The 16,346-nt window shown below is 40.0% G+C and overlaps 5 protein-coding genes and 1 non-coding gene across 7 annotated transcripts in view; 3 read left to right on the top strand and 3 right to left on the bottom strand.

Moving 5' to 3' along the window:
• Positions 1-16,346, bottom strand: part of LOC126585850 (uncharacterized) — an 88,904-nt gene that overhangs the window by 7,879 nt on the left and 64,679 nt on the right. The gene's annotated exons all lie outside the window — the stretch shown is intronic.
• On the top strand, positions 607-5,622 carry LOC126585838 (BRCA1-associated RING domain protein 1-like). Its single transcript, XM_050250393.1, has 13 exons — positions 607-780; positions 923-976; positions 1,095-1,150; positions 1,404-1,499; positions 1,609-2,051; positions 2,154-2,390; positions 2,485-2,585; positions 3,111-3,297; positions 3,468-3,544; positions 3,749-3,836; positions 4,232-4,397; positions 4,535-4,653; positions 5,023-5,622. The coding sequence occupies exons 1-13, from the start codon at positions 629-631 to the stop codon at positions 5,365-5,367; spliced, it is 2,121 nt and encodes a 706-aa protein (XP_050106350.1). The 5' UTR covers positions 607-628; the 3' UTR covers positions 5,368-5,622.
• LOC126585846 (uncharacterized) lies at positions 6,970-9,175 on the top strand. Its single transcript, XM_050250404.1, has 3 exons — positions 6,970-7,312; positions 7,585-7,676; positions 7,856-9,175. Exons 1-3 carry the CDS (start codon positions 7,226-7,228, stop codon positions 8,889-8,891), a joined length of 1,215 nt encoding a protein of 404 aa, XP_050106361.1. The 5' UTR covers positions 6,970-7,225; the 3' UTR covers positions 8,892-9,175.
• Positions 9,492-9,576, bottom strand: TRNAM-CAU (transfer RNA methionine (anticodon CAU)). The gene is given in 2 exon segments: positions 9,492-9,527; positions 9,539-9,576. It is a non-coding gene; the product is annotated as a tRNA-Met (tRNA).
• On the top strand, positions 9,666-12,843 carry LOC126585845 (heterogeneous nuclear ribonucleoprotein 1-like). The gene is made up of 2 exons (XM_050250402.1): positions 9,666-9,989; positions 11,359-12,843. The coding sequence occupies exons 1-2, from the start codon at positions 9,768-9,770 to the stop codon at positions 12,391-12,393; spliced, it is 1,257 nt and encodes a 418-aa protein (XP_050106359.1). The 5' UTR covers positions 9,666-9,767; the 3' UTR covers positions 12,394-12,843.
• LOC126585842 (CDT1-like protein a, chloroplastic) lies at positions 13,217-16,276 on the bottom strand. The gene is made up of 7 exons (XM_050250399.1): positions 15,883-16,276; positions 15,657-15,776; positions 15,104-15,344; positions 14,347-14,883; positions 13,779-13,980; positions 13,603-13,699; positions 13,217-13,479 (listed from the first exon to the last, which is right to left on the bottom strand). The coding sequence occupies exons 1-7, from the start codon at positions 16,185-16,187 to the stop codon at positions 13,422-13,424; spliced, it is 1,560 nt and encodes a 519-aa protein (XP_050106356.1). The 5' UTR covers positions 16,188-16,276; the 3' UTR covers positions 13,217-13,421.

Below are 16,346 nucleotides of genomic sequence, written 5' to 3'. Positions count from 1 at the left end.
TATCAAACAACGCAGGGGAATTGGATTCTCTTCGAGAAAAACCCTCGGGATCCTCCTAACCTATTAATACGGGTCGTTGAATTTTGATCAAACAGCTACAAACAAGGAGACCTCTCTAAAAATTATAATAATTATAACCGTTTGATCAAAATCTAACCGTCTGTGTTATTGGGTCAGGAGGATTCCCAAGGTTTGCCTCGAGGAAACATTTTTGCTCATCACCATTTAGTGTGGTGTATGCTCACCATTCTATTAATTACAGTTAGATGAGTTTGAATTTCGAGATTCGTGTAGTGGATAAACACAAATTTCAAAATTTAAACTAATTTAATAGTGATAAATAGGATAATGATCATATATCATACTAAATGATGATGAGCAAAAATGTACTCTTGACTCGGAGAGGATCCAATTCCCAGCGCAGGCGGGAGTCTTTAAAAACCAAATCTGGAAAAGCGCGCGAGCTTTGAAAGGTCAGCGTTTGACTCAAATCTATACCCCGCCCATTCCCTCTTCCCCTAACAAATCAACACCGTCCACGTGTCTTCTGCCACTCCATCACACCACCTGAAACGACATCTCATAAATACTCCAAGCTCCTTCTGAAGGGCTCACTTTAGAGTTTTCTATGCAACGCTTTCTGAGTTTCCGAACCTTCGTTTCAATGGCGGACCCTAACCCTAACCCTAAGTGCAGCGACAGTAGCAGTACCAGGTCGACGATGAACCCGTGGGTTCTTCATTTTCAGAAACTGGGCCTCGAGCTCAAGTGCCCGCTCTGGTTCGATTCGATTCCCTAAATTTCATTTCACTTTTTTTTCCTCAAATTTTCACGTTTTCGAATTTTATTTTGATTTATTTGAAGCAAACGTGGTTTATAGGAAATGGGTTATCGTTTTCTGTGTTTTTATTGGTGATTTCAGCTTGAATTTGCTTAATCGGCCGACATTACTTCCATGCAATCACATTTTCTGCAAGTGCGTCTTCTCTCTCTCTCTCCTCTTATTTTTTTTACTCCTAATAACTTGATCGTTTTCTCTCTCAAGATTCTTACTTTAGCGTTTTATCTGTACTGGGATTTTGAATTGGTTGCAGTTCCTGCATACCCAGTTCGAGTTGCCCTGTTTGTAAAGCTGAGGTTGCGGATCGAGGTATATCTTTGGCCGCCTTTGATTAGGGTTTAATGATTGAAAGCTAGTTTTATTTTTTTATTTTTTTTAATTTTTTTTAATTTTTTTTTTTTGCGAAGAGAAACTTAGTTTTATTTCAGCCTGAAATAGTCGTTTTTGGTGGGGGTTATTGCTCGGAAATTAATTTAGAAACTCCCAAAGCAGTTTATTATGGAAACAAGTAATTAAAGCTAATGAATTTTATTTCTGATGCAATGGTTTTGTGGACTGACAGATCTCAGGCCTGTGCTATTCATGGAAAACATAGTAGCCATCTATAAAAGCTTGGATGCGTCTTTCTGCACCAATTTGTTGCAGCCCGTTTCTTCTGGTACAAACTTAATATGTAAACACACTTATTTGGAAGTTAATTTGGTGTTTAAGCTCTATGCGGACACTAATGTTTTATCTTTTTGTGTGGATTGATTTGATCAATGCAGATGTTAGAACCATTTTGGAACAAAACCCCATTTCGCCTAATATCAGTTTTGCTGGCACAATTGCTAAAGAACCATTTGACAATGACCAAGGCGGTAATTCAAACAGTGGACATTCCATCTATTCGTCGAGTGCTCATGAACGAGTTTGGGCTCCTTGTAGTCTAAATTGTTCTGTTGCTGATGGAGTTGGCAAGAATGGCAAAGTAAAAAACTGTAGCATGCCAATAGATGCTAATGGCAAGGTATTGGATTTTGCTAGAAGTGGATTGGGAAATCCCAATTCACAACTACTGAGATCTCATATAAGAGCTGGTGGACTCGAAGAGTGCATGACTGTAGAAAGAGATATGAATCATGCAGCACAGTCATTGCCCAACAGTCCTCCTTCATTTGGTGATGCCAAATGTTCAGATAATGATAGCTGTGGTCGGCGCTGTGAGCAAGTAAGGTTTTAATAGTTTTGAAATTTACTAATACCATATATTGTGTTACTGTCTTATAATGAGATTATTTGTATATTTTTTCTTATGTTCTGCTTTCTTCAGATTTCAGAAAATTCTTTGGTCAGGAGATCGATCAGCAACATTGATGATAGTAGAGTAGGCCAGAAAAGGCATGATAGTTTTGCAACTGAAATTGATGGTCATTTAAGAAAGAAAATAAAGTATGAGCCAGTTTCAGAAACTTATTCTGAGCTCGAATATAAGTTCAGTACAGCTCCTAACGAATCATTCACAAAGAGAACAATTTGTGCATTTTGCCAGTCTTCCACAATCTCAGTGGTTAGTTGCTCTTTTGATATGTTAGTCTTTGTGTCTTTTTGTAACATGGTAAGTTTGTAACATATGGCTCAATTGAATTGATGAAATATTTCAGGTTACAGGGCCAATGTTGCATTATTCTAAAGAGAGAATGGTAGAGGGAGATGAGGCAAATGCTTCAAATGTTATACATGTTCACAAAATATGCATTGATTGGTATGTTCAAGCAGTAATGATGATACTTTTGGTCTAGCATAGTTAGCAATATGTATAGTACATGTATGAATATTTTGTTTCTGAAGATACTCTTGATTTTCTGTGTACTTTTCATTATACGGAAAATATTTGTATTTTCAAAGACGAGTGTAATGTATGCTATGTTTCCTGTGCATATAAAATGAAACAAATTTATATAAATAAAGACAAAAATTCCTCTATACTGACCTTTTGACTTAATAATATATTTCAGCTCATCACAGTCAATGGCATTAAGTTACTATTTTAGCAATAATAACTTTTTCAACTAGTTGTTTTCATCGAATTTGTTATTCAATATAAAGTGCAGTATTATGGAACCTACATTACTTTCTGTTTTTGGTATTTTTGGGCTGATTCTGTAGGAACATTATTGTTATTTCACTTTTGCCTATTCAATAACATGATTGTTATTTTACTTTGACCTGTTTGTTGTTAGTCACCTATGTGCTACTAGATAAATATATTATGGATTTTGAAATGCAGGGCACCGCAAGTGTATTTTGAAGGTGAAAATGTAAAGAGATTGAAGGCAGAAGTGTTAAGGGGTGCGAAGCTAAAATGCACCAAATGTGGGCTAAAGGGAGCAGCTTTGGGATGCTTTGTGAAGTCCTGCCGGAGAAGCTATCATGTTACCTGTGCAATTGAAATTTCTAAATGTCGTTGGGACAAGGTATCTATTCTCTTCTTTTACAAGTAGTAGCATATATTTGTAATCAATTTGTTTCTCGTGTCCTTTTGTTTATTACAGCCTTTTAGATTATTTAATATATTTTGTTTTGGTGGCCAATGTCAGTTAAGCCTTAAGTAATAGTTAACGCTGTCCTTTTGAACATTGTACAGGAAAACTTTCTGCTGCTCTGTCCAGCTCATTGTTCAACTAAATTTCCCAGTGAGAAGTCAAATTATGGGAAGCCCAAGTAAGACATCATTCTCTTATTGAAGCAGTTTTCCTGTGTTTTGGTCCCTATATTTAACTCTTGGCTCTTCAAGATTTATTTACTATTGTTTGTACAAAGACAAGGCTTGGAAGGTATATTTTTTTCTCAGTAATATTGCAGGTGGATATTACTTCTTTCTTTCAAGGTTTAATTTGATGTCTGATTTTCCCTCATTATCCACAGAATCTGTCCGCCACCCAACAGTGTGGAAGTTCCAGATAAAGTGAATCAATGGATCATGTGCCCATCCGGTTTGTCTTCTGAAGAGAAGGTTAATTTGAAAAGAATTTCTCCTCTTATTAGTCACTTGGTTTCGTGTTATTTAGACTTGGAGAGTTGTCTTTGGATAATCGTAGACAATATCTCTCCAATAATATTGATCCTTCCTTTACTTGGCTTTTGTTGACCTGGTTGTGGTCAAATTATTAATTTGTTTTCACTTTCTCTATATATATCTGCATGTAAACAAAAATTGAGGAATATGGTAATCTGTGATTTAATTAAGAAACTATGCTGGTTGTAGTGCGTAAAGGCTATCTCATGATGAATAACATTTACGAGAATATTGTTGAGATGGACTGTAGAACTAAGGCTGGGTTTTGGGCATAGATCTAGAGGTCTCCCTTGCTGTATCAGAAACTTATATATTTTCTCTGAATGGTGCAGCTTCTTTTAATCAAGTTTGCCGAGAAGATTGGTGCAACTGTGTCCAGGACCTGGAGACCAGATGTTACACATGTGATTGCAGCCCTGGATGGGGATGGTGCATATGTGAGGACATTCAAAACTTGCATGGCCATTTTGGCTGGAACATGGATTCTGAAAATTGACTGTAAGCTATACCCAGATATTCTTGTTGCTTCAATTACATTTTTACGAATGACTATTTGACTAAATTACGTCCAGTGTTTGAAAAAAAAAAAAAAAAAACACTTTTTTAACTGAGTTGTTTTAATAATTGATGTGTAGGGGTAAAAGCATGCATGGAAGCCACAGATCATGTGAATGAAGAACCATATGAAGTTAGTCTTGATAACTATGGATGCTGTGATGGCCCAAAAACTGGCAGGCTTCGGGCAACAAACAACGTAAGTTCCTCTGATGAATAATTTGTGCATGACCACCTTCATTGATACATCTGTCCAACTAAAATGTCTGCCCGATAATCTTTTTTTTATTTACGATACCATGTCATAAATATAAGACAATCATTTCATCAAGAAGTCAGTTGGCAGTTTATGCATTTTCAAATTATAATGTTCAGATTAGGAAAAGGAAATAGAGGGCGCAAAGTCAGATTGTATGAATTAAACTTAAATAATGTCATTATGTGCTTCTCCATTACCATGCTTAACGCTATATGGTCAACTTTGAGCACCTTCCTTTTAGTTTTGGATTCAATTATGCAAATCTTTGGTGACTACTTGATCTTAGTTATTGGATTATTTCCTTTGCAGGATCCAAAGATCTTTAATGGTTTGAGTTTCTATTTTGCTGGTGATTTTGTACTGGATAGAAAGGAAGATCTTCAAGATTTGATCATTGCAGCAGGAGGCACAGTTTTCAACAGCTCAGAAGAAGTGCTGGAACGAAGTTGTCTTGAACAGACTGCTTCAAGGATGCTAGTTGTATACAACCTCGACCCACCAGAAGGATGTAAGTTGGGGGAAGAAGTTTCGATCCTTTGGCAACGGTCAAATGAGGCCCAGGATATAGCTGCAAAAATTGGATCACAAATCATCGGTCACACATGGCTCTTGGAATCAATTGCGAGATGCAAGTTACAGCCTTTTGTCTGTTGACAAAACATTCAATGCAATAGTCTGTGGTACATTGTATTAGTAGTATTGTGCTTGGATAGGGACCTGTTTGATAAGATGTTGACGTCCCAAATGTAGATTTCAGTTTGTAGCTAGTTTTATGCATTCTCTACGGCATTTTCTCCGATGTCTCTACGAAAGTGATTCAGATGCCTTTAAAGATGTGCATTCTTCTGCAGACAAAGGAATCAGCAATTCCCAGCAAATTGTGAGGGGAAGTGTGTCCCTTTTCCCAAATAGTTCTCTTATGACACTCAGTCTCTTTCTTCCAGCCAACCAAGCTGTGATCTTGATCAAAACTTGCAACACAAGGCTTATCAGCAATGTGAACCCTCTAGGGTTCTTTGTGTAGTGCTGGATCCATGGAACGGAGAAACGATCCTAGACCACGAGGCTTATCAGCACACGCCGGAGGGATCTCAAAATTGGGTCCTATGCTTCTTCCTAGGGTTGTGCCATGTTTGATAGAGTGTTCCTCTTTGGTACAAATGTTGCTCTACTAGCATTGTGTCACCGGACATAGCATCCACGGCGAGGTTGGTCTGCTCTTTACGGCCGCTTTTGGCAAGAAACCTGCAATTAACGCAATGCTAGCGTTGATCACTAAGGCTTTTTGCTAGAAAATGAAACTATTTGTATCCGATTTACTAACTACGTTATTGATTTTGTTGCTGATAAAGCTTAGAAATATGTAGGATCGTTGCAATTTGAACAATGTTTTTGGAACACCTCATTTTACACTTCTTTAAAAATGGTCATTACGAAAATAAAAGATTATAGATTATGACAAAACGTATAACGAGAATTCGTTAATCAAAATTGGAAATGACTAAAATACGTCATTGGGATTTTACCTCAATGAAGAGGAGTGGTCAGTTCTAAACTTCACAGCCCTTGTGTAATCTTGCAACTTCCAACTCATGAAAAAATTGGTTTACCAAATTCTTTTGGTTATTAGACCAACTCCAACCCATGGTTTAAAATCTATAATTTCTCTTCTATTCCCCCCAATCCATTCCAACCCTAGTTCTAATTTGAAGTTTGAACCTAAAACTTGAAAAAATGTCAGATACTTGCCATATTTAGCCCAGAAAATGGTGTGGGCCCCATCAGTGAGAGTGAAACTCAGTGCTTGAACGCTAGACGAGGGGTTGCGATGTGCGCGCGAGCGATGCACCAAACAGACAGACCAGCATGGCCTCACCCATGTGGGCATGTCGACCAAGGATTGGAGATGGTCTTAAACAAAACAAAAAGACAAAAAGGAATTGAAACCTTTTGCAAGTCAGTCCCTCTAATTTTACTAAACTATTTGGTCATACTTGGAGATGTAGGACCCACAGTCAACCAACGTTTCAGCGATGAACGGTACAGATTATGTGAAATAAAAAACCCCAAGTTTTTTCCAGGCTGGGTAATCATTCACAGACACGAAATCCCCTAACGGTCACTTCCCTTTTCTCCAAAATTAAAGAACCTGGGGGAGGGGGCCACCCTACATAAAGAATTTGGATCGTCTGCATGTTTTTCTCCCTACAAGACTGTCCAAGACTTTTAAATCCAGCAGTCCAAGAAATCTCAGGGGTGCACGTTAAAGAAACAGGCAGATGATCTGGTCCCTCCAAAAAAGCCCCAGATCCATCGAAAGTTTATGACCGTTTGTCCCTTTCCCTTCTCCCCTAGTTCTTTACTTTCCAACCCCAACGGCCCTCTCTCTGACTCTCTCTTTAGTGGGAAAGATGGAGATTTGAAATTATGAAAACCCAGAACCCAAATCCTTCTTCTTTTGCAGAAAGACGCAATCTTTGAGAGACCCAGAGGAAGGAAAGAGAGAGAAATCATGGGTTGCTTTCTTGAATGTTTTGGTTCTTCCAAAGACAAAAAGCGCAGGAGGAATCTGAGGTACAGGGTTCACCACCGAGACCATGTAAGTTTGCGTTTCACTCTGTTTGGTTCCCGAGAAAATTCTAGGAAAGAAAATTGATTCCTTACTGTTTCATTTCTGGGGTTCTAGTTTGTAAACAGACCAGTGAGTTCTGAGTAAAACCCATACATTTTTTTTTTGATGAATTTAGGCTTAGTTTAGTGGGGTTTTTTGTTTTTTTATTCGATTTCATTTAATTGTTTAATTCCGGAAAAAGTGTTGAAGTTCAAGATTTTTGTTTGTGTTTCTTCTCAATTAGTCTTTGTTTTTGATAGAGACATACAAGTTTCGAGCCTGTGAAATCTGCTCTCTCTTCTGCACCGGAGGTTGAGGAAAAACCTATTAGCCCGGCATTGGAAGAAGTCCGGTGAGCGATTGGATCTCATGGTTTTATTTTTTATTTTTGGGTTCAATTGCCTCTTAATTTTTTGTTTATCACTCAACTGTTTTCTTTGAATGTAATTGCATCTGTTTGGTTTTTGAATTACGCTTCATTTTTTTGGGGTTTTTGACATCGAATTGAAGTTATGAGTTTATGGTCTGTAGGGATAAGCCAGTGGAGCAACTGAGCTTCAGTACTCGAAAGAAAGTTACTTTTGATTCGAATGTTAAGACCTACGAGCATGTGTCGACCAACGAAGCTACGGATCCTTTGTTGGATAGTAAAGAGAATGGGAAGGAGGAGGAGGGGAAGAATTTGGAAAAACCGTGCCAATCTAAGTCTTCCTCTGAAGATAGTTCGGTCACTTCCAGCTCAGGGTCATACCCTCCTAACCATCGGTACCAAAATTGCAGGGATAGCGATGATGAAGACGAAGCGTTAGACTATGATGAGTACAGTGATCTGGATGATGAAGATGAGGATGATTATGATGACGATGATGGGGAACTAGAGTATGAAGATGAAATTGTAGAATCAAATAGAGGGGTTTCTACTCCTCGATTAATGACTGAGGATTTTGATAGTCCAATGCCGATGAAACCAGGTGGGTTGAACCACAATGCGCGCGATAGGAGTGGTTATGTTCATTCGGTGCTAAACCCAGTTGAGAATCTTACACAATGGAAAGCTGTCAAAGCCAAAGGGACACCACTGATGAAACCTCAGAAAGAGAATTTCACACAGGATCAAGAACCCCGGATTTCGTTCAGTTCAGAGCCAAGTTTGAGCTTTAAAACAAAAGCTGATCAAGACAAGAAGCAATCAAAGAATCCCAACCAAGAATTGGCAGTTGATGCTAGCCTCTCGAACTGGTTGGTTTCATCAGAACATACGCCAGTTAACAAGGCCAGCACAACTGCTTTAGACACCTTCACGCCTGAGAAAAGCACTCCCCATGGATCAAACTCAGCAAGAAGCCATCAAGATAGACCAATTTTAGGTGCGTTAACTGTTGAAGAGCTCAGACAATTTCCAGCCTCATCTTCACCAAGGAAGTCACCGAGTAGAAGCCCTGACGAGATGGCCATAATAGGGTCTGTTGGAACATACTGGAATCACAGAGCTCCTCCTCCCGCTGCTAAGAGTTTGGGTGCCTCATCCTTCAAAGGAATACCAAACTCAACCAGCAAATACAGATAGGTATTTGTGAGGCTCCTTCGATTAGGTCTTGACGGGAGAGTGAATTGGCATTGTACCCCATTCGAGACAAGGTTGGAAAGAGCTTTGAACAAAGGAGGTGCTGCTGAATATGATTGATGAGATTCTTTTTCTTAATTACGGAAACAAGATTGGTTTGTGATTGTTATCGTCCGGTGATGGTGATGTCTATTCTTTTAATTCTTTTGTGAATTATGATTTTGTTTTCTGTGTGATGCTTGCCTGTTGTAATATTTGGTTTAATCAAAGAGACTTGCTTGAAATTATGGATTGTGTTTTTACTAAGTGGGCTTGAAATCATGCATAAGTTCCATCCACTCCGCCATGTCTGAAAGTTAGTATTAGCATCCGTTACAAAATTTGTTTATCTGAAAAACACGGCGTTAAGAAATTGAGTTGAACTTCCAAGGGGGGACGGACACCACCAAGTTTTTCTGGCGCAAGACAAAATGTGTTTCTCCTGCACTGCCGATAGTTCAATACGTGATTTGGTAGTTGTTTTAGTTTGGCCACAGTTCGATTTCCAACCAACTTAACAAACATACTACTTCACAAGTCTACAAAAAAAAAAAAAAAGGTTTTTGGGGTGAGAGAGGCTCGAACTCTCGACCTCAGGATCACTCAGAAGCTATGAGACCTACGCGCTAGCCAACTGCGCCACCACCCCATGTTGAATTCTTTTCCCCACTCAATATATTTGTACAAATTACAGGGCACCCTCGTAGTGACATTCCACTTCCCACGTTCTCAATTCGGTGTCGTTTTGAAACAAACCCTAGGCAGCAGCCCTTCCCTCCTCCTTCGTCCTTCGTCCTCCCCCCTCTCTCTTTCTCTCTCTATCTCTCCCTCTCTCTAGAGATGGACTCGGACGAAGGCAAGCTGTTCATAGGAGGACTGGCATGGGACACCAACGAGGACAAGCTAGCCGACTACTTCAACCAGTACGGTGACGTCACCCAGACCGTCATCATGCGTGACAAGGTCACCGGCCGTCCCAGAGGCTTTGGCTTCGTCGTCTTCTCCGACCCCTCTCTGCTCGACCGGGTCCTCAACGACAAGCACACCATTGACGGCCGACTGGTCAGTCACACTCAACACTTTTCCCCTCTACCAATTTTACCCTGCATTTCACTTTCGCCGCTAATTTTACTTGGTTTCTTTATTTGGTTTTGAGATTTTTGCGTTCCGGGATTTCGATATCGTGCCAAAATGTGTTGTGGGTTTGGCTAATTTTGATGTTACTTTTCATGGGTTGTTGTTGCTTATATGTTCTTTAGCTTCTTTTGAGTGTTCTTGCATTCTTGGGGTTGCAATGCGTACTGGGTAATGCTGATTTTAAGTTGGGATTGCATCTGCTATCCGGGAGGGACTCCGGAATCGGTTATTTTGGCTTGTAATTTTGTTGGTTTTTAAGCTCCATGTGGTGATTTTTATACAATGTACTTGCAGTGCGGTTATCTTATTGAGTGCATAGATTTCTTTGGCTGATGAACACCAAGTTCATTAGGGAGAGAACATAATTGCCTTCGATTATCTAGTCCGTTAGAAATGATTTTGTTTACATGACATATTTTATAAGACGTATGTTAGGACCCGATTCGACCTTGACCTGTGGCAGCAAGATATAGCAATGGAGGATGGGAGTGATGGATATGAAGGGAGCTACGCTCCTATTTTTTGGAATAATATTTTCTATTCAATATAATGCCTGCTTGACTCTACAACCCAACAGCTATATAAAGTCATACAAACTAAGCCAGCTGGCTCCTTCAGAACACAACAATAAAAACATAACTAAATTGTAACTAATCCCCTGCTTAATACTAACTCACTTATTAAAATGTGATTAAGAAAATCACATTGGTTACAGTTCATAACAACGTTATGTTTGCAACCCACTATTTTGGTCGACAAGGTTGCACATTTTTCTGATTTTCAATGGGGATTTTGTATTATTATCTGCATCTGTGTTCTGGATGCTCATTGATGCACATTTATACACGTAATGTCCTTCAGGGAAACACATGATAAGTCGTCAAATGTAATGTCAGTAATTTACCTGAAAAGTATGATGCTTGACAACACCAACTTACCGTTGATTTAAATGGATGAGTGTATTCTTCTAGGCATGGTTTGATGGTATATGTTGGAAACTTTGTAAAATTGGAAGGTTGAATATCTTTCATTCTTGACATGGTTTTCAATTGTAAGATTTCCAAATACAACGTTTAACTTTTTATCTCAAAGTGATTTACTTGTAGATTATTAGAGGTTTAAGCGCTACTTTATTGTGTTCTTACTAAAATTTTTGAGCTGATTTGTGCTACTTTATTGGGTTCTTCCTTGCCCCTTATGAACAAGCATATATGCTACTTTATTGTATATCTTTGCCTTATCTGTACATCTGTTTGTCCCTTTGTTTGTTAAAGGTTCCACTTTGATTACACAGGTTGAGGCAAAAAGGGCTTTATCAAGAGAAGAACAGCAGACATCCAATAGAAGTGGAAACTTTAATACCACCAGGAGCTCTGGAGGGGGAGGAAATTTTAAGACCAAGAAAATATTTGTTGGTGGATTGCCTTCTACACTGACAGAAGATGGATTTCGTCAATTCTTTGAAAATTATGGTACTGTGACAGATGTAGTAATAATGTATGACCAAAATACTCAACGACCTCGTGGTTTTGGTTTCATAACATTTGACACTGAAGATGCAGTTGATAGAGTACTACAAAAGAACTACCATGAGTTGAATGGTAAACTTGTAGAGGTAAAGCGAGCGCTACCTAAAGATGCAAATCCTGGTGGTGGGGGCCGTGGTGGGGGATATCAAGGTTACAGTAACTCTGGGACCAGTACAAACGCATTTGATGGTCGGGTTGATGGCAATAGATATGTGCAGCTTCAAACTACAGCAGGCGGTTTCCCTCCATATTCTGGCTATGGTGCACCAGGTTATGGTTATGGAGCAGCAAATACAGGGGTTGGTTATGGAGGTTATGGAAGTGCCAATACTGGTTTTGGTGGTCCTGCAGGATCGTATGGGAATCCAAATGCCCCCAACGTTGGCTATGTTAGTGGGGTGCCTGGTGCCTTGAAAAGTGCTTGGAGCAACCAAACTCCTGGGTATGGTGCTACTGGCTATGGGGCTGCAGCTCCTTGGAGTACCCCCGGTGGAAGTGGTGCATCTGCTCCTAGGGGTCAATCCCCAAGTGGGGTTTCTGGTTATGGAAATCAAGGTTATGGCTATGGAAATTATGGCGGCAGTTACGCTTCTTATCCTGGTGGGTATGGTGGGAGTACTCCAACAAGCAACTCTGGTGGTAGTGCTAGCGGTGGAGAGCAACAAGGGGCTCGTGGTGGTTACATGGGGAGTGGCTATGGCGACACCAATGGTAATTCAGGGTACTCTAATGCATCGTGGAGATCTGACCCTTCACAGGCCGCCGGTGGTTACGGTGGTTCTCAGTCCAGGCAGGCCTAACATCAAAGAATCAGGAGATTTTGAAATTTCTTTCACAGGAATCCCTCATGCATGCGATCTATTCCCCAGTCTGAGAGCTTATGCACGAAAAGAGTTGAAGTGTCCTGGGACTGGTTGGATTGCTTGATTCTTGGTGGTAGTTGGCAGCACTAGTTCTGCTAGAAGTGCCAATACATTCTAGTAGTAGTAAATTCTTCTTGAAAGTTTCAGAATTTAATATCTAGGTTGCTTATATTGTGCGCGCTTGATAATTTTGGAGTCTCCTCTTTCCCTTCCCACTCCATCCTCTCTCTCTTTCTCATGGTTTCTATTGAACTTACTAATCACTGTCGGTATTGATGATAGTTCTTCCCAGTGCTGCTTTAGTTTTATTCAGTTGTGATATGCTAGGAATTTGATGTTGCTATCTTGTTTTCCACTGTGGGTAATGTTGATGGTGGTTTATGTTTCTGTTTGGATTACTCAAATTTTTTTTCTTTTCTTTTGAGTTTATTAAGCTTGTTCCATTCAAGCTATTGGTAATATGGGTTAGGGTTTAGGCGGATAATGTGGGTCTAGGCCGCCTTCGTGGTTGAACAGTCGGTAACCGGTGGCGTTGGCACTTTTTTGAGGAGGAGATTCTTCTGATTGGGAACTCTGGGTTGCAAAAAGCAGAGCATTTGCCGACGAAGATATGTGAGGCTCCACCTGCACGATTTCTCTTCTTCAACCACTGCATTTGCCGGCATTTGATGTCACCAACGTCGTCGCTAAAGAGAAAGAGAAGCCTCTTCGGGATGACTATTGAAAACTTCCACAATCAATCAGGTTGTGATGCAGCATATTATGTAGCTTGCAGAAAATGTTAGCATTCATTCGAACAACGCCGCAAGCAGAAAAAGGCAATCATAGTAATAAATATTCATACAATCACGTTGAATAACTTTACCGGAAGAACCCTTGATTCTAATTACATGCTTAGGCTACCCAGACGCCCTTTACACGAACAACTAAATTATCAAAAAACCTTGCATACCCCAGCTCTTAGCTCACTTTGCCACTTCAAGCCGTGCACGTATTGACTCAGGATTCGACATCTTATTAATGCTGCAAGAGACGTGAGTAATGAAGTTAGACAAGTCTATCAGGTTTTTAATCTTTTCAACAGAAGATGAATGCATTTCCACTAGAACGCACATAATTTCTACTTGTAAATATGAAGCAACTTACTGGATCATTAGCAAATCAGCTTCAGATGCTATCTTCTTCTCAGAAATCCAATCGGGAACCAGCTCTAGCAACAAGTTTAGCTGCTCTTGAACTTCCTCTGCAGAAAGAACAAGAAAAGAGTTAGGTTCGCCATAAGCCTTCGGAGAAATAGTATCTGCTTTTGGTTAGTGACTTACTTCTGTCAACAATATCGAAATTGGTCCAAATGATCTTGTGCACAAGCTCCTCTTTTGTGATAACAGAACGGTTCATGGACTGTAGTAGAAAATGAATCGAGTTGAAGAGCTTAGGTAGGCTGGAAATCATCTGTTGCCGCCTCTTTGCTTGGGAGATGGCCGGATCTCGCTCCTCTATTGCCTTTTTCTCCTTCTCTCTAAGCTGCATAAAGATATATGGATACGTCTCAGAATTTACAGTTGATTATCTTCGAGTCCAACCGTGTAAATGTTTCAATTATGACATGGTTCTTAATAACTTTTGGGACTAGTTTATGCACAATTAAATGCATCTATTTCAAACAAAATGGGGGCGCACAAAAACACATTTCGGGCTGGAAAGTTCGTTAAAATAAGCTACACCATTTTAGCATAAGCCACTTTTCAGAAAGCTTTCTGATCATGTGTTTGTCATGTTTGTTTGCAACACATGATTCCATAATTAATGGTAAAAGAACCAAACCAAGATTCAGATATATAAGACGTGCTCAATGAGGAAACAAGAACGAAGATTTCAAGATAGACATACCGATTGCAAAAGATCGTCTGGAAGAATATCGTGAATGTCATTATCGTTTGATCCGTCACTCCTATCAGGAAATTCATCCTCAACATTTTTATTCTTCACAGGCGTGTCGAATTTCAAGGACCTGGTGCGTGGAGGACGCCTAACCAACTTATTCGGTGAGCTAGTAGAATTATGATCTGGGCTCATATGACATCGCCTTGGAGGCTGCAATGCAGGCGTTTCAGTCCCCAACCTGGCTGGAGTTGAAGCAAGCTTTGCTGGAGTCGATTGAATGCTAGCACTTTTTGTGGGCAAATCATCATGATTTTCTACGGCGTCCATGGCTTTAGTTGGAGTTACAGGCACTTGGCCACACGATGAAGCACAAGCAGTATCGAGCTTTGGTTCTGAAATATCATCACCCTGAAGGCAGCTTTTTGCATCAGTCAATACTTCACCAAGAGATGATGACAAGGGAAGCTTGACCGTGTCTGATAGCATATCTTGCTTCGTACGACCAAATGGCTGGGGGAGAATTTCTTCTGGAATGTCATAATCCTGAAAACATATTAAGCATTGTTAGACCACATGTTATTCAGAAAGTAGCTCAAGAAATAGATTGTTAAATTGATAAGGAGAAAACCTTGAACACCAATAATTTCCCAGATTACCATCGTTTAAAATTACAAAGAACATCTTTAACACAAAAATTACAAAGAACACTCAACAAATTAAACATATTAGTAATTCTATATCAGAAACTGAGTTTTGAGGATACCTCAGGATGGGATTTTGAAAGATCAGCAAGCCGTTTACGAAATGCCTTCCTCAAATGCATACTCCCTCCTCCACCTTCAGGTTTCGACTTGCCATCGCTCTCCAGTGCATCAGCATTGATGGTGACATGAAGATCCGGCTTCAGACAACTGGTCCTCTCATCCTTAATAAGCACTTTCTTTATCTCAATCGCCTCAGGTAAAACAAACTTCAGCTGAGCCAAGTGACCGTGTGTAAACCTCCTATAAATCGATTAGAAAAAAAGGATCATTTCTATAATTAGCCTAATTTCATTTTCTCAGCAACCAAACAGTCAATTAAAAAGAATTAAAAAAAAAAAACCATATGTGAATCTCCTAAAAATTGAGATAAAAAACAAGACCATCTTTTACAATACCCTAATTTCATTTTCTCAGCAACCAAACCATCAAATAAAAAAGAAATTTTCTTTAAAAAAATACCATAAGTGAATCTCCTAAAAATCGAGATAAAAACGATCAATTTATATATCAGCCCAATTTCATTTTCTCAGCAGCCAAACAAAAGAAAATTACCTATCCGTTAAACACTCGATTTGGGGGCAAATGTTGCTGAAACTGGGCTGTACTCCCCTCAATCGCAACAACCGAATCGAAGTGTCCAAGCCATTGAAAAACTCACCCAAGATCTCAAATCTGCATAAATACATAAATTAGCCAACCCACAAAACAAAATCGACCCAGAAATGGAGGACCAAAATCACACACAGATATGCCACACAACCGAAATTTGAAGCCTTACTTTTCGGGTAGCTTCTCCTGGCGGCTGACACGAGTCTTCTTCGGGGTTTCCTCCCCCCAAGGATCGATCTGGTCCATCCGTTGCTTCTGGGTCGACTCGCCGACGCTTTTGGCGGCCGCCCTTCTGATGTCTCCTATGGAGAGCGCAAAGTTGGCGTTTCGAGCACGGCGGGTGAGTGTTTCGGGCTTCTGAGGGGTCTGGGTGCTCAGTGCCTCGTCGCCTGAGACTTTTGGGGGATTTGGGTTTAAGGCTTTCTTTTCCCGGCTTCTGGGTGCCCTGGATCTGAGGGTTTGCGAGGAACTCATTGCCGAGATAAAGCGAAATGCGGGATTCGGAATCGAAAAAGGTGAGATCTTGAGGGTCACTGCCACAAGGGAGATGAAAAAGACGAGGAAGAAGAATAAGCAGTCGGAGATTTGGGGATTTTTCTATATTTATTGGGGTTTCTATGGCGGGAAAGATGA

The sequence above is a fragment of the Malus sylvestris genome, chromosome 10 (genome assembly GCF_916048215.2).
Source record: "Malus sylvestris chromosome 10, drMalSylv7.2, whole genome shotgun sequence".
NCBI classification, from domain to species: Eukaryota; Viridiplantae; Streptophyta; class Magnoliopsida; order Rosales; family Rosaceae; genus Malus; species Malus sylvestris.
This window is presented reverse-complemented; position numbering and strand designations above follow the sequence as displayed.

Excerpts from the sequence above, each read along its gene's own strand:
- LOC126585838 (XM_050250393.1), top strand. The coding sequence starts at position 629 with ATGCAACGCTTTCTGAGTTTCCGAACCTTCGTTTCAATGGCGGACCCT. Across the intron at positions 3,298-3,467 it reads CTAAATGTCGTTGGGACAAG|GAAAACTTTCTGCTGCTCTG; the intron begins GTATCTATTCTC and ends AACATTGTACAG. Across the intron at positions 3,837-4,231 it reads GTTTGTCTTCTGAAGAGAAG|CTTCTTTTAATCAAGTTTGC; the intron begins GTTAATTTGAAA and ends TGAATGGTGCAG.
- LOC126585846 (XM_050250404.1), top strand. The coding sequence starts at position 7,226 with ATGGGTTGCTTTCTTGAATGTTTTGGTTCTTCCAAAGACAAAAAGCGC. Across the intron at positions 7,313-7,584 it reads GGGTTCACCACCGAGACCAT|AGACATACAAGTTTCGAGCC; the intron begins GTAAGTTTGCGT and ends TGTTTTTGATAG. Across the intron at positions 7,677-7,855 it reads CCGGCATTGGAAGAAGTCCG|GGATAAGCCAGTGGAGCAAC; the intron begins GTGAGCGATTGG and ends TATGGTCTGTAG.
- LOC126585845 (XM_050250402.1), top strand. The coding sequence starts at position 9,768 with ATGGACTCGGACGAAGGCAAGCTGTTCATAGGAGGACTGGCATGGGAC. Across the intron at positions 9,990-11,358 it reads ACACCATTGACGGCCGACTG|GTTGAGGCAAAAAGGGCTTT; the intron begins GTCAGTCACACT and ends TTGATTACACAG.
- LOC126585842 (XM_050250399.1), bottom strand. The coding sequence starts at position 16,187 with ATGAGTTCCTCGCAAACCCTCAGATCCAGGGCACCCAGAAGCCGGGAA. Across the intron at positions 15,777-15,882 it reads CAGGAGAAGCTACCCGAAAA|ATTTGAGATCTTGGGTGAGT; the intron begins GTAAGGCTTCAA and ends GTATTTATGCAG. Across the intron at positions 15,345-15,656 it reads ATCGAGTGTTTAACGGATAG|GAGGTTTACACACGGTCACT; the intron begins GTAATTTTCTTT and ends ATCGATTTATAG.